This window comes from Dipodomys ordii, unplaced genomic scaffold (assembly GCF_000151885.1).
Source record: "Dipodomys ordii isolate 6190 unplaced genomic scaffold, Dord_2.0 Scaffold68, whole genome shotgun sequence".
Classification (NCBI taxonomy): Eukaryota; Metazoa; Chordata; class Mammalia; order Rodentia; family Heteromyidae; genus Dipodomys; species Dipodomys ordii.
Genome location: NW_012267284.1, coordinates 1,957,507 through 1,972,061, shown reverse-complemented (window position 1 = coordinate 1,972,061; position 14,555 = coordinate 1,957,507). Strand labels below are relative to the sequence as shown.

General features: G+C 48.6%; 1 protein-coding gene across 4 annotated transcripts; it reads left to right on the top strand.

Moving 5' to 3' along the window:
* The first annotated feature begins 1,719 nt into the window (after positions 1-1,719).
* On the top strand, positions 1,720-9,654 carry Zfand2a (zinc finger, AN1-type domain 2A). 4 transcript variants are annotated; one of them, XM_013023450.1, is made up of 7 exons: positions 1,720-1,928; positions 4,166-4,263; positions 4,773-4,867; positions 7,227-7,355; positions 8,635-8,786; positions 9,013-9,093; positions 9,319-9,654. In XM_013023450.1, exons 2-7 carry the CDS (start codon positions 4,209-4,211, stop codon positions 9,335-9,337), a joined length of 531 nt encoding a protein of 176 aa, XP_012878904.1. In that variant the 5' UTR covers positions 1,720-1,928; positions 4,166-4,208; the 3' UTR covers positions 9,338-9,654. The 4 variants fall into 4 exon arrangements, with proteins under 4 accessions (XP_012878904.1, XP_012878902.1, XP_012878903.1 ...); XM_013023448.1 differs by having other exon boundaries at positions 9,013-9,654; XM_013023449.1 differs by lacking the exon at positions 7,227-7,355 and having other exon boundaries at positions 9,013-9,654.
* Positions 9,655-14,555: the final 4,901 nt, after the last annotated feature.

The window sequence follows — 14,555 nt, the reverse complement described above, 5'->3', positions numbered from 1 at the left end:
ACCAAGCCCGGGCTTAGGAAAGTTCGTGAAACTCCGTTTTTGGTTTTTTATTGTTGTTTTTTTGTTTTGCCAGTCTTAGGGCTTGAAATCAGGGCTTGGGCACTGTCCCTATGTTTCTTTTGCTCAAGGCTAGCACTCTACCACTTGAGCCACAGCACCACTTCCAGCTTTTTCTGTTTATGTGGTGCTGAGGAATCAAACCCAGGGCCTCATGCTGCAAGGCAAGCACTCTACCACTGAGCCACATTCCCAGCCTTTTTATTTTTTTGTATCATAGCTTGTGCTCTACCATCCAAGCCACACCTCCACTTCCAGCCTTTTGCTGGTTAATTGGAGATAAGAGTTTCACAGATTTGTCTGCCTAGGCTGTCTTGAAACCATCTCCTTTTAGATGCTGAATTTTATTTTATTTTTTTTACACATTTTTTCCGAGACAAATGCACTCCTGACTTGGGCCCCATGAAAAAGAATATACATCTGACACTCCTGCATTTTGTATCTGTGTTCTTGGTCCTGAGCCTTCTCTCTCCTACAGCCATCTTGGAAGCAAACAAGGACCAGACTATTTTAGCTCTGCATACTTTTTAACCTGTCCCCAATTCCCCTTATTTCCTGAAGATGAGCAAAGGTTATGTGAAGTGCCATTGTGCCACCTCATCTTTCTCTTCTTTCTCTAATAAACTTTCCTATCATTTCCTCTATCTTTGTGTCTTAGCTGAATTCTCCTCATGCTGGACCCCAAGCATCAAGATGGACCAGCTGAGCTTAGTTTCTGGCAACAATACTAAAATCCTTGCTAAAACTTTTACGTTGTGAGACACCTTGAGATTCTTCCCACATGGGGATCTCAGACCTTGCCAGGTGCTGTGGGGAGCCCTCATCCATCATGGGTTGACAACAGTTGCCAAACAATCTTCTGGAATTTAATTTTTATTTTATTTTTGTGCTGGTCTTGAGGCTTGAATTCAGGGTCCAATGAGGTTGGCATTCTACCACCTCACAGTTCCACTCCTGGCTCTTTTGGTGGCTAACTGGGGATAAGAGTCTCACAGACTTTTCTTGTGGGCTCGTTTCAAACCGTGATCCTCAGGTCTCAACCTCCCGAGTAGTTAGGATGATAGGCGTGAGCCAACAGTGTCCAGTATAATACTGGGGTTTGAACTCAGGGCCTCACACTTGCTAGGCAGGTGGTCTACCACTGAAGCCCAGTTCCACTTCTGGCATTTTTTTTTGGGGGGGGGGGGAGGGGGGTGGGTGGAAGAGGACTGGTTAATTGGAAATAAGAGTCTCATAAACTAGATTTTCCTGCCCACGCTGGCTTCGAACCCTCGGCTCTCAGCCTTCCCTAAGAATAATTTGGCCTTCTGATTCAGCCACCTAGCCTTCTGCAGTCCTGGATTCCTACCCTAAAGACACCCCAAGGGCTTCGGGGGACAGCGCACGGTCGACCGGGGTTGGGTCCGCTGGTGGGGGGGGGTCAGGTCCACTTGGGGCCCAGCGCAAAGCCACCTCACCGTGACTCAGCCCAAGCCCGGAGAGGGCGACCACTCATTCCGGAAGAGAAGCGGAGGGCGAGGAGTGGGCGGGGCACGGCGCGTCGGGATTGGCCAGGCGGGTGATGACGTAAGAACGCGCCGGAGCTGTCGGACCACGGCGCAGCGCGATTGGTTGATTTGTGGGTGATGTCATCCATACGCGCCAGGAACGCCCAGGGCGCGCGGTTCCGACTGTGAATAAATGGCGAGGGCTTTGCGGCGCCGTGATGCTGCGTTTTCTGTGGGTGCTGGTGGGTCCTGGACGCCGAGTGCCTCCCGCGCCTTCGTTCCTGCCACCTTGTCCTCCCCCCACGGTAACTGCGGAGAGGGACACCCGCTTTTTTATCTCTACAGTCCGCTGGATCCTGCAGCTGCCCAGGTCGCTGACCAGAGGCAAGTACGGAGTTGGGCCATTGCGGGTCGGGGCGGATGCCAGTCGGGAGCCGAGTGGGGGACGTGAGGGGTCGCGGCGGCCCTCTGCCTGTGGGGACGGGCACTGTCATAGCAGAATGACCGTGTCCAGGCACTGTCCCTGAGGTAGGTGTCAGGAGCGAGATCGTTCGGAGGCTGATGCCAGGTTCCGGTCAGTTCCACGAAGGAGAAGATTCTGGAGCCAGGCGCCTGTGGTCGCGCCCGTAATCCAAGCTACTCAGGAGGCTGAGATCTGAGGATCGCGGTTTGAAACCAAGCCCGGGCTTAGGAAAGTTCGTGAAACTCCGTTTTTGGTTTTTTATTGTTGTTTTTTTGTTTTGCCAGTCTTAGGGCTTGAAATCAGGGCCAGGGCACTGTTCCTGAGCTGCTTTTTCTCAAGGCTAGCTCTCTACTACTTGAGGGCCTTTTTCTATTTATGTGGTATTGAGGAATCAAACGCATGGCTTTGCATGCTAGGCAAGCACTCTACCACTAAGTCACATTCCCATTCCTCGAGATACTCATCTTAGCCAGCAAAATTCCAAAGTGGGACTGTGGCTCAAGCCGTAGAGCTCTAGCCTTGAGCCAAAAAAGCTAAGGGATAGCCCATAGGCCCTGAATTCAAGTCCAGGACAGACACACACGAGATTTCAGATTGGCTACTCTGCTAAAATCTGCTTTCAGCAGGAGGAGGTGAGGGTGGGCTTTTTCATGGAGCTTAGAAGGGGTTGGGGGGAAAGGGGGTGGGGGGGAAAGTAATAGGGATGACCCTTTTGAGAGAAATAGAATATTAACTGTATTTTTTTTTGTCTTTTCTTTTTTGGTACTGGGGATCGAACCCACGACGTTGCGCTTGCTAGGCAAGCGCTTTGCCACTGAGCTACATCCCAGCCCAGAAATAGAATTTTAAACCCCCCCCCCAAAAATAAGAATTTTAAACCCATCTTGACAGGGTGGGTCATATCAGATTATGAAGGATAGTTTAGGAGGGTGGGCTCCAGAAGAGTGGAGCTATCTGATGGGAAGATCTGGAAAAGATACCTACCCACCCCTGGCTTAGGAGGTATTTGTGGGAAGGACAAGAGTTTTGAGTAGTTTGGTGGGTGCCAGGTGATGGAGGGGACCTTGTGGTTGCTGCAGTGGACGTTAGTCCTCTCTACCAATATCTGTGATGAGTTAATGGCTGGCATTTCTCCCTGATCAGCTCTTGCTTTATGTCATTAGGGAGAATGCTCATAATAAAACTCAAATCAATGCACAAGGGAGGGAATTGGGGAGGCTAGGGACTGAGTGAAATCTCCAGAGAGTGTGATTTAGCACCTGGTGACAGAGTTTCGTTTATATCAACAAGTATAGGCAGTAGATGAAACTGGGACTTAAAAGCCACTGAGGGGCTGTGAATATGGCTTAGTGATAGAGTGCTTACCTAGCATGTTTGAAGCCCTCGGTTCAATTCCTCAGTACCACATACACAGAAAAAGCCAGAAGTGGAGCTGTGGCTCAAGTGGTAGAGTGCTAGTTTTGAGCAAAAGAAGCTCGAGGACAGTGCCCAGGCCCAGATTCAAGTCCCAGGACTGGATGGACACACACACACACATGTCACACACGTCACACACACACACACCCCATTGTGATTATGTGAATTGGATATGGAGTGGGAACCCCTTTCAGTGTATGAAATGTGGTTTACTGTTACCCCTAACTCAAAGCAGGCTTCATAAATTAGGAATTAAAATTTGTAAAAAGTAACCCATCTTTCTAGTAACTTGGTAGTTATGCTAAAACTTCCACTTTGTTTTTTTGGAAAGCCACAAAGCTTTATGATACTTGAGTCTTAAAAAGAGCCCAGGGTACTTGGCACCAGTGGCTCTTTCCTGTAATTCTAGTTACTCTGGAGGAGGTTGATGCTTTAGGATAATTGTTAGCAACCAGCCCAAGCAGGAAAGGCCATGTGATTCTTATCTCCAATAAACCATCAGAAAGCCAGAAGTGGAGCTGTGGCTCAAGTGAAAGCTCCAGCCGTGAGTGAAAAGGCTCAGGGCAGTGCTCAGGCCCTGCATCCAAGCCCCAGTACTAATCAGGGGGCGTGGCAGGGCAGCTGACTGGGATGAGTAATGCTCATACCAAGGATGTGGGTAAATGATTCCCTCATTTGTGGCAGGTGCTAAGTCTAACTCAGGGCCCTCATTGCTATCCTCTTCCTTTCATATTCTCAATAGGTGATATCTAGCTGCCACCTGTGTTTGGATTACTGTTTGCACAATGGAGTTTCCTGACTTGGGAAAGCATTGCTCAGAGAAGACTTGCAAGCAACTAGGTGAGCACATTGCAAACAGTCTTAGTAGAAAATGGTGTGTTGCTGGCTGTTTTGTGAGACAATCTGGCTGTTACCTTCACGAGCTGATTGCTCTCTGCCTGTGGCCTTTCTGGCTTTTCAGAGGTATTGGGACTCTGACCTGGGTTGCAGGGCTTGGTCAGCATTGCTAATGTCCTGTAAGGCTAGGCACTAGATTGGCTACCAGGGCCAAATAGATACAGATGTGCTGCTTAAATAATTGTGGCATTTCATGAAATGGGATCTGTGTTGAAAAGGTAGCTTTATAGGTTCTTCATGCTCTTTTCTTCATGCTCTTTGGTGGTGGTAAACTCAGCCCCAAAGTAATTTTCTCTTCCTATGCATGGCAGTTCCTGGATACATTTATCTCAAGTGTGAATGAGGTGCTAAGGGGAGGTAATTAATTACCTGCTTACTGTGGCCTACATAGAATTCAGTCTTTTGTTCTCATCCCTGAGACTTTACCTTTTTTTATTTTTTATTTTTTTTAGATTTTCTACCACTAAAATGTGATGCATGTAAACAAGATTTCTGTAAAGATCATTTTACCTGCGCCACCCATACATGTCCCTTTGCATTCAAGAAGGTAATTCATCATGCTGTCTTCAGAACAGTCTATTCTTCACTGTCCAGTGCAGCCTTTGCTGGCTCCAGGCTCCATTTAATCTTCTGAAAATTATAAAATCCAGGGGCTGGGGATGGGTCCTGGAGTAACGTGTGCCTAATATGCCCAAGGCTTTGGTTTTGATCTCCAGCGCTGCAAAATTTCAAACAAAATAGAGCCCCCAGTTTCCTAGCTACAGATTATGTCTCCAATGTTCCCTGGCTGCATGTGGCCTGTCATGCCGTATTGCATGCACAGAGACTTTCCACCACTGAGGGACTTCTTTCGGGCATTTTTGTTTTCAGAGACCCATGCAGTCAGATTGTTACTGTAGCTGAGCTACAAAATCATGAATGAGGCTATAATAGTTTTTATGTAGGTGCAGAATGGATTTGTAAATGAGAGACAAGCTCTCTTAGAAACCAAACAAGAAAGAGTCAAGAGTAAGGAGGACTTGTTCCTTTTTTTTTTTTTGGCCAATCCTGGGGCTTGAACATAGGGCCTAGGCACTGACCCTGAGCTTCTTTTTGCTCAAGGCTATTGCTGTATAATTTGAGCCACAGAGCCACTTTCAGCTTTTCTATTTATGTGGTTCTGAGGAATCGAACCCAGGGCTTCATGTATGCTAGGTAAGCACTCTGCCACTAAACCACATTCCCAGCCCTGGACTTGAGTATTTTAGCCAAGTTCTGTGTTAGATGCCTGTAATCCCAACCATGCTGGAGACTAAGGCAGGAGGATTGCAGCCTGGGTTACATAGCAAGACTGGTTTTAAAATAAAATTTAAAAGGGGAAGCTATGGGTATGGCTTGATCACTTGCCTACCACTGCTGATAACACTGGGTTCAACTCCCAGTCCCATTTTTTTTTTTTGGTTTGTCCATTGTGGGGCTTGAACTCTGGTCCTGGCACTATCCCATAGCTCTTCAGCTCAAGGCTGAGTGCTCCACCACTTGAGCCACAGCGCAACTTCTGGTTTTCTGAGTGGTTTATTGGAGATAAGAATCTCATGGAGTTTCCTGCCCCAGCTGGCGGGATCCTTGATCCTCAGATCTCCGCCTCCTGAGTAGCTAGGATTACAGGTGTAAGCCACTGGCGCCCAGCAGCAGTCCTATTTTTTTTTAATAAAAGAATAAACTGTCACCCCCCCCCCCCCAGGCAACTACGATGTGAAGATCGTAGTTTGAAGTCAGCCTGGGCAGGAAAGACTCTTGTCTCCAATTAACCATCAAAAAGCCAGAAGTGAAGCTGTGATTCCATGGTAAAGTGCTAGTGTTGAACAAAGAAGCTAAAGAACAGTGCTCAGGCCCTGAGATCAATTCCCAGTACCAGTCTCCCCCCCCACAAAAAAAAAAAACAACAGCTGGGGGGCGGAGGAGGCAGGGAGGACTGGGTTTTATAAGGTGAGACAGTGGCAGCAGGTAAAGGGCCTTGCAGGCTGTGCTCGGCCTTGCTGCTGCACAGGTTCCGCCTGCTCCACACAGCAAATGCACTGGATGCCCCCTGTGGGAACTCCCAGCTGGCATCCTCGATTCCTGGGTGATCCACAGGACAGACGACTTGGTGTCACATGCTTTGATTGGGACTCTGGCTGTGGTGTGGGCCTCTAGGCCCCAGTAGGGGTGAAGCCACTGTCTGTGTGCAGCCGATACAGATGGTGCTTTCTCCTCTATGGGCAGATTTGTCAGCTCCACACACACACAGCCAACCCTGTGGGACCAGCCCTGCTGGGGTCCCCAACACTTGCTCCAGAGCCCTTGTGTGGGGCTGGCAGTGGGGGGGTGGTGGTGACACACCTGCGTGGGTGTCATGAAGGATCAGATGTGGCTGGCACATGAATGAGTGGGGGACCATGCGGCTCAGGCTGTGTGAAGTGGGACATGGCCCCACCATCCTGAGCCATGCACTCATGCCACAGCTTCTGTGCTCACCTTGGCCCCTTCCCCTGCCCCTTCACATGCAAGTCCACTGGCTGCCTTGGTCCCTGGACCCCCAGATCTCTGCACTTTGTCTTGTCTTTTTTTTTTTTTTTCTTCTGTTGGTCAGGGGCTTGAATTGAGGGTTTGGGTGCTGTCCCTGAGCTCTTTTGCTCAAGGTTAGGGCTTTACTACTTTCAGCCACAGCCCCACTTCTGATTTTCTGGTGGTTCATTGGAGATAAAAGTTTCACAGACTTTCCTTCCCAGGCTGGCTTCGAGCCTTGATCCTCAGATCTCAGCCTCCTGAGTAGCTAGGATGACAGGCGTGAGCTGCCGGCCGGCGCCCAGCCTGTTTGTGTCTACTGTGTTTTATCTTGCGTGAGGTCTGGTTGGATCCCAGCTGTGTGTCATTCCTCCCTGCAGGATGTCCGCGTCCCCGTGTGTCCTCTCTGTAACGTCCCAGTCCCAGTAAAGAAGGGGGAGCTGGCAGACGTGGTGGTCAGTGAACATATGGATAGAGATTGTGTAGGCTGTGCTGCACCAAGAGAGAAGGTAAGCTGGTCCTAAGTGCAGGAAGGGCAGAATTCTAACCACAGATGTTAGGGCTCCACTGAGAAGCTGTGTGGAAAGTCAGTTTTCAGCTGTAGAAGCAGAGACCCCAGACCCTGGGAGCCTAAGTTTGGGGTCTCCTGCATTCTAGGGTTTCTCTTGAGGCAGAGAGGTAACAAGGTTTTCTGGAATCCTTGTATTAAGCTACATTTACCTTTCAAGCTTGCCTAGGATCCAGGGAGGGAGGCGGTCATCTTCCTGTCCCCTCAGGAGGCCCTGCGCTCTGGGTCCTTTGGGTCATTCCTACCCCTGCTGTGGAGGGCATGCTCCTGGATCCTGCAGTATCTGAACTCGCTGCTATTGTGCTCTCCCCAGCCAGCTGCCTCCTTGTGACCCAGGGCCTCTGGTGGGTCCTGTTGGAACACATGTGCAGCGCCTCACACTATGTCCCATGCTCCTGGCTGCCAGTGGGAGCTTGCCCCTTGGTAGTTAGTTGTGAGTGAGGCTGCCAGTGGCCACCTCCAGCTCTGCCTGGGTTTCTTCTTCTCTCCCTGTTTTCTTTTTATTATTATTTTTTTCTTTTAAAATTCCTGTCCAGCCAGTGCCGGTGGTTCACGCCTGTAATCCTAGCTACTTTCCCTGGCGGGAAAGTCTGTGAGACTCTTATCTCCAATAAACCACCAGAAAACCAGAAATGGCTCTGTGGCTCAAGTGGTAGAGTGCTAGCCTTGAGCTGAAGGACAGCACCCAGGCCCAGAATTCAAGCCCCACGACTGATCTCCCCTAACCCCCCCCCAAAAAAAAATTCTGTCCTGAGGGCTGGGAATGGGACTCAGTGGTAGAACGCTTGCCTTGCATGCAGGAGGCCCTGGGTTCCATTCCTCAGCACCACATAAGCAGAAAAAGCCTGAAGTGGTGCTGTGGCTCAAGTGGTAGAGTGAAGAGCTGAGGGACACCACCCATGCCCAGAGTTCAGACTCTATGACCAACCAAAAAAATGAAAATAAAATTTAAAAAACATAATAAAATTCCTGTCCTGGGGCTTGAACTGAGGGCCTGGGCATTGTCCCTAAGATTCTATTTTGCTCAGGGCTGTTGCTCTACCACTTGAGCTATAGTTCCACTTCTGGCATTTTTGGTAGTTCTGTGGAGTCTCACAGATTTTGCTGCTCCGGCTGAACCACAATCATTAGATGTCAGTCTCCTGAGTAGCTAAGATGCCAGGCGGGAGCTGCAGCACCCAGTGTTCTCAGTCTCACCCACAGAGGCCCTGTGCTTGCAGGTGTTCGCACACCGCTGTTCCCGGGCAGGCTGTCGGAGGAAGGAGATGCTGCAGCTGCTGTGTGTGCAGTGCCAGCGCAACTTCTGCATCCAGCATCGGCATCCTCTGGATCACAGCTGTAGCTCCTCTGGCAGCTCCGCCAGCCGAGCCGGGTGAGCAGGGGCTCTGGCAGTGCTGAGCCACTAGCTGTGCAGCTGGGGTTTAATAAAAGGATTAAAGCTGGGGAGCCGCTGTGGTTGTTTCTGGGTGTCATGGCATATTCTGCAGATGGGAGGCATCGACCACGGGACGGGGCCCTGGTGGCCAGTTGGTGACCGAGTGCTGGGGGTCTTGGTGTTCTTTCTTGCCACCTCCATGCACATCTGGCTGTCTGTGTAGGTGTTCAGCAACCACAGCAGAGTCTAAAGCACCGGGCACCGTGAACACTCCACTCTCCAGCTGGCTGACCCAGCTACTCAGGTACTTGTATCTGCACCGCACTTGGTGCTGCTCTGAGCCTAGTAGTATAGTGAGCTTGTGTAGATGCCAGGACTCCATGGCACAGCATGCTTCCATGGGGAAGGGTGGTGTGGGCCTCCAGATTCTACACCATCCATGTCAGGCGGGGGTGCTGGCACTGCTTCTGGAGCCACCAGCGTGGGCCCATGGACCTGAAGTGTGGCCCAGCACTCTGCTTCCTTTCAGGTGGAAGGTGAAGCGGTAACACCAGTGTGCCCCGCTCTGCTCACCCCCTCCAGCTTCTCGCACAGTCTAAAATGGAAAGCTTCACCAGTAGGACACGGATTCGCTGTTAGAGCAAGCATCAGAAGGCTCCTAAATCCAGGCACCGCCGCTCATTCCTGTAATCCTATCTACTTAGGAAGCTCAGATCTGAGGACCAAGGTTTAAAGCCTGCATAGGCAGAAGTCTGTGAGGCCCCCATCTCCAGAATATCCACCAAAAAGGATGGTTCAAGTGGTAGAGTGCCATCCCTGAATGAAAAAGCCAAGCAAGACTGCAAGGTCCACTGGCTGAGATCTGAGGATCACAATTTGAAGTCGGACTGAGCAGAAAATTCATGAGACTTATCCCCAATAAATTACCAAAGAAAGAAGTAGAGCTGTGGTTCAATTGGTAGAGCACTGGCCTTGAGCAAAAGCAGCTCAAGGATGGTACCCAGGCCCTGAGTTCAAACCCCAGGACTGGTACCAAAAAAAAATCTAGCCAGTGGGGTGTATTCAGTTTCTAGTGTAGACCACTGACTATCACTTGCTGTTAGCTGGTGACATTGTCCTAAGCCCGGGTTTTCTCAGCACTGGCATCCACACCCCAGTTCAGGGCCACCTGCCACGGATGGCCACAGCTGCCGTGTGCCCCAACCCTCTGCCATCTTGCCTGTGTGCAGCTTCCGAGATAGACTCACCGTGGTCACTAGAAACTTGAGCACCATTAAGGAACATGGGTGTGTAGATGCATTTCACACCATTTCTGTGAGAGCCAAATGCAGGTCCAGGGCCTCTGTAGGGATTTTAATACTGCCCTGAGAGGAATGCATGTTGAATTCATTGGCTTCTGGACTTAGGATAAACGCACTGGTTGTTTGCCTGCTGAAATGGTAACAATCCACATAGACTGGATTAATAAAACAGCATAATTGGTTTTATCTCTTCTGTTTCATTATAAGCAATTTGCTTTTTTTTTTTTTTCACTTGTGGGGCTTGACCTTAGGGCCTGGGTGCTGTCCCTGAGTTCTTTTGCTCAAGGCTAGCACTCTACCACTTTGAGCCACAACTCCACTTCTGGTTTTTGAGTGGTTAATTAGCGATGAGAGCCTTACCCGGACTTTTCTGCCTAGGCTGACTTCAGTGATCCTCAGATCTCAGCCTCCTTGTGTAGCAAGGATTACTGGTGCCCGGCTTATTATTTTAAGATGAGGGAAGTAGGAAGTACAGATTCTGTTAGCACATAGCACAGTCCTGGGCCTCCTGGACAGTGGGACAGCGAGCCTCAGGTGAAGATTAGCTAGTCAGAATCTGACGTGTGCCACATTGGCACTCAACACCTGCCACAGCCAAACAGCCACTCTCAAGTTTCCTATAGCTCATGCCTGTAATCCTTGCTATTCAGCTGAGACCTGAGGATCACAATTCAAAGCCAGACTGGGTAGGAAATCTTTTAGTTACTATCAAAAAGCTGGAAAGGGAGGGGCTGGGAAGATGGCTCAGTGGTAGAGCGTGTGCCTCGCATGCCTGAGGCCCTGGGTTCGATTCCTCAGCACCACATAAGCAAAAAGAAAAAAGCTGGAAGTGGTGCTGTGGCTCAAGAGGTAGAGCGCTAGCCTTGAGCTGAAGAGCTGAGGGACAGTGCCCAGGCCGAGTTCAGGCCCCACAACCAGACCCCCCCCCAAAAAAAAAAGGCTGGAAAGGGAGCTGTGGCTTAAGTGGTAGAGCGTTAGCTTTGAGCACAAAAGCTCAGGGACAGTATCTAGTCCCTGAGTTCAAGCCCCAAGACAGGCACAAAAATAAGAATGCATATGCTTTTTGGCTGCACACAGTGGCTCCTACCTGTAATCCCAGCTACTTGGGAAGTAAAGATTCAGAGGATCACAGTTCTAAGCTGGCCCTGGCGGAAAGTTCTCAAAACCCCATCTCAATCAATAAAAAGCTGGGTATGATGGCATGTATCTGTATCACAACTACTTGGGAAGTGTACATAGGAGTATTGGGGTCTGGGTCTTCTGTAAGCATAAGTGTGAGGCCCTATTTGGGAAATAATTAAAGCAAATAGGGTTGGTGGGCATGGCTCAAGTGGTGAAGCACCTACCTGACTGAGGTGGGCAGGATCCACTCCTGTTGGCTACTGAGATTGTGGGGTTTTTTTTTGTCAGTCGCGGGGCTTGAACTCAGGGCCTGGGCATTGTCCCAGAGCAGCTTTTGCTCAAGACTAGCACTGTACCACTTGAACCACAGCACCACTTGTGGCTGCTTCTGTTTTATGTGGTACTGAGAAATTGAACCCAGGGCTTTGTGCATGCTAGGTAAGCACTCTACCACTAAGCCACATTCCCAGACCATTGGGTGGTTTTTAAGTTGTAACTCTTGGCTGTCAGCCATGTCTTAGCCCCATTTGTCCATTGGCCCTGGCAGCCAGTGTCATGGAGCATGTGTGGTGCTGGGTGTCAGATGCTACCCGATATCATCTAGCTGCTCCAGTGCAGCCCCAACCACCCCACAGGACCCCTTAGCTGGGAAATCAGGAATAGTCGCACTGCTGGGGTGGCCAGGAGGTTTGTACTTCTGGTCCCGGCACATCACTGCATCCCTGGGTAAGCTCTCCTCCGGCCTTGTCACATCTGGGTACACCCAAAACAAGCCAACATTCAGTGTCCCCATCTCCAGCATAGCCAGCTGCCAGTGGTGCATGGGTTGCAATCTCAAACTTGTCCACAAGGTGTCACCAAAGGCTTGTTACTGGAATCAGAATGGGGCAGCCCTTGTCCGGGGAGCAGGAAGCTGGCTTAGCAGATCCTGCTTGTCTTAGTTGTGCAGTTCACCGTGGGAAAGGGGAACTTTGAATTCTTTTTGTGCAGTCAGCTGAAGAACAAATTTGAAAGTTTGTTTCTGAAATAAGTTCCTCAAAATGGATCAGAGCAGTCTTTCCCAAGTTTAAGGTTGAACACGGAAATCTTTTACACTAAGGTTTGTCTTTTTTTTTTCTTTCTGTTTTTGCTTCTTTTGTGCTAGTACTTGAACTCAGAACCACCACACTCGGATCCCCTCCCTCCCCCCAGTCAGTTGTGAAGCTTGACTCAGGGCATGGGTGCTGTCCTTGAGCTTTTTCCCCTCAAAGCTAGTATTCTACCACGTTGAGCCACAGCTCCACTTATGGTTTTCTGGTGGTTAATTGGAAGTAAGAGTCTCACAGACTTTCCTGACCTGACTAGCTTCAAACTGCAATCCTCAAATCTCAGCCTCCTGAGTAGCGAGGATTACAGGTGTGAGCTACCAAAGCCCAGCTCTTGCCTGACTTTTTCTTCCAGCCTGCACTCCACCACCTGAGCCACATCTTCACTTCTGGCATTTTGCGGGTTCACTGGAGACAGAGAACATTTCCTTCTGGGGTTGGCTTTGAATTACCATTTTCAGATCTTATTCTCTTGAGTAAAGAGGATTATAAGCATGAGCCACCAGAACTACTTACTTTGCAAGCGTGTGAGAAGGAAACTAGTCTGACCCCTGTGACTGTGTGAACTTTCCCCAGGAACATGGAGGTTTGCTTTATTTTGAGGAAATGATAGAACAACTTCTGACCAAGTTTGTTACACAGGGGAATGAGGCCCACAGGGGCTGTGTTGGTTGAGACAGTCACTTAATGTCCAGAGTTGTTGTTTTTGAGTTGTTGACTTTGAGTCCTCCCTTCTAGTGTCAGGATACTGGGTGGGGAGTTTCCACACATTCTCCTTATAAGATCTTAGAATGTATTACCAGCTAAGATTTAGCCAGGCATGGTGACACACTCCTGTAATCCCAGCCTATGACACTGAAGCAGTAGGATCTCAAGTTCCAGGCCAGCTTGTGTTATATAACAAGATGCTGTCTTAAAAAAAAAAAAAGCTGTTTCTTACAATAAATACAAAAAATTGTGGTTTGTTTTAAATACAAAAGGAGAGCAGCTCTCTAATTTTACATTGTACGCATAGTGCAGGTTTCGGTTTGGAACTATAAACTAAGGTCAATTTTTTTAGAATTACTGTTACTATCTTAGGAGAAAACCCACCACCAACAGATGTTTTTATGGTACAATGGAATATTATGCCGCCATTAGAAAGGACAAAATAATGGCATTTGCAGGGAAAAGGGTGGAACTAGAGTGAATCATTTAGAGCGAGGTAAGCCAAGAGCAAAGTGACAAATGGCACATGGTCTCCCTGATACGTGGATGCTAAAGCCAAAATGCAAGGAGATATGACAAAGTAAACAAGACTCAAGAACAAAGGACTGCCACTCATTTTGTCGTATCATTGTTAAATGACTCTTATGTTCTTGACCACATATATGGTACATATATGAATGCAATGGAGGGAAGCTAAGAGGACACAATCAGTGGGAAACAGGAAGACATACAACAGAGGGGCCATCAGCTGCACTGGATATAGATGAACATGAACTAAACAATCCAAAGACGGTGATGGGAAAGGAGGAATGAGAGGGAAAGAGGGAACAGCTTACACTAAGCAAAAGGAAAGAAATGTAACTCACCTGATGTGGAAGAAATAATTGTATTGTCAAAGCTCATAGAATTCAAAAACTTTATAGACCACGATAATGACAATTTGCCTTGGGAAGGTTAAAATGTGTTTGTGACTTTAAGTGTCACTATTCCACAATACTGTGACATATGTGAAATTTATGTAATCACCTAATCTTTAAAAAAAAAAAAAGTGAGGGTTGGAAAGGTGGCTCAGTGGTAGAGCGCTTGCCTTGCATGCGTGAGACCCTGGGTTTGATTCCTCAGCAACACATAAGCAGAAAAACCAGGAAGTGGCGCTGTGGCTTAAAGTGGTAGAGCACTAGCCTTGAACTGAAGAGCTGAGGGACAGTGCCCAGGCCCAGAGTTCAGGCCTCACAACTGACAAAAAAAAAAAAAAAAGTGAGAAGGGGTGGGTTAGAAGTAATGGGTAACAATGTTAGACACTTTGTATTCATATACTGTTTTGTAGCTTGGGAACTTCTTTGTACAACTACTTAAAGATAATAAAAAATGAAAAAAGGTACTAGTCGGGAATAATGGTGCATACCTGTAATCCCAGTTATTCAAGAGGTTTAAAAGATTACAGTCAGGCTGACCTGGGCAAAAAAAAAATGCATGAGAAACTTGTGTGTGTGTGTGTGTGTGTGTGTGTGTGTGTGTGTGTGTGTGTGTGACAAAAACCTAAATGCATG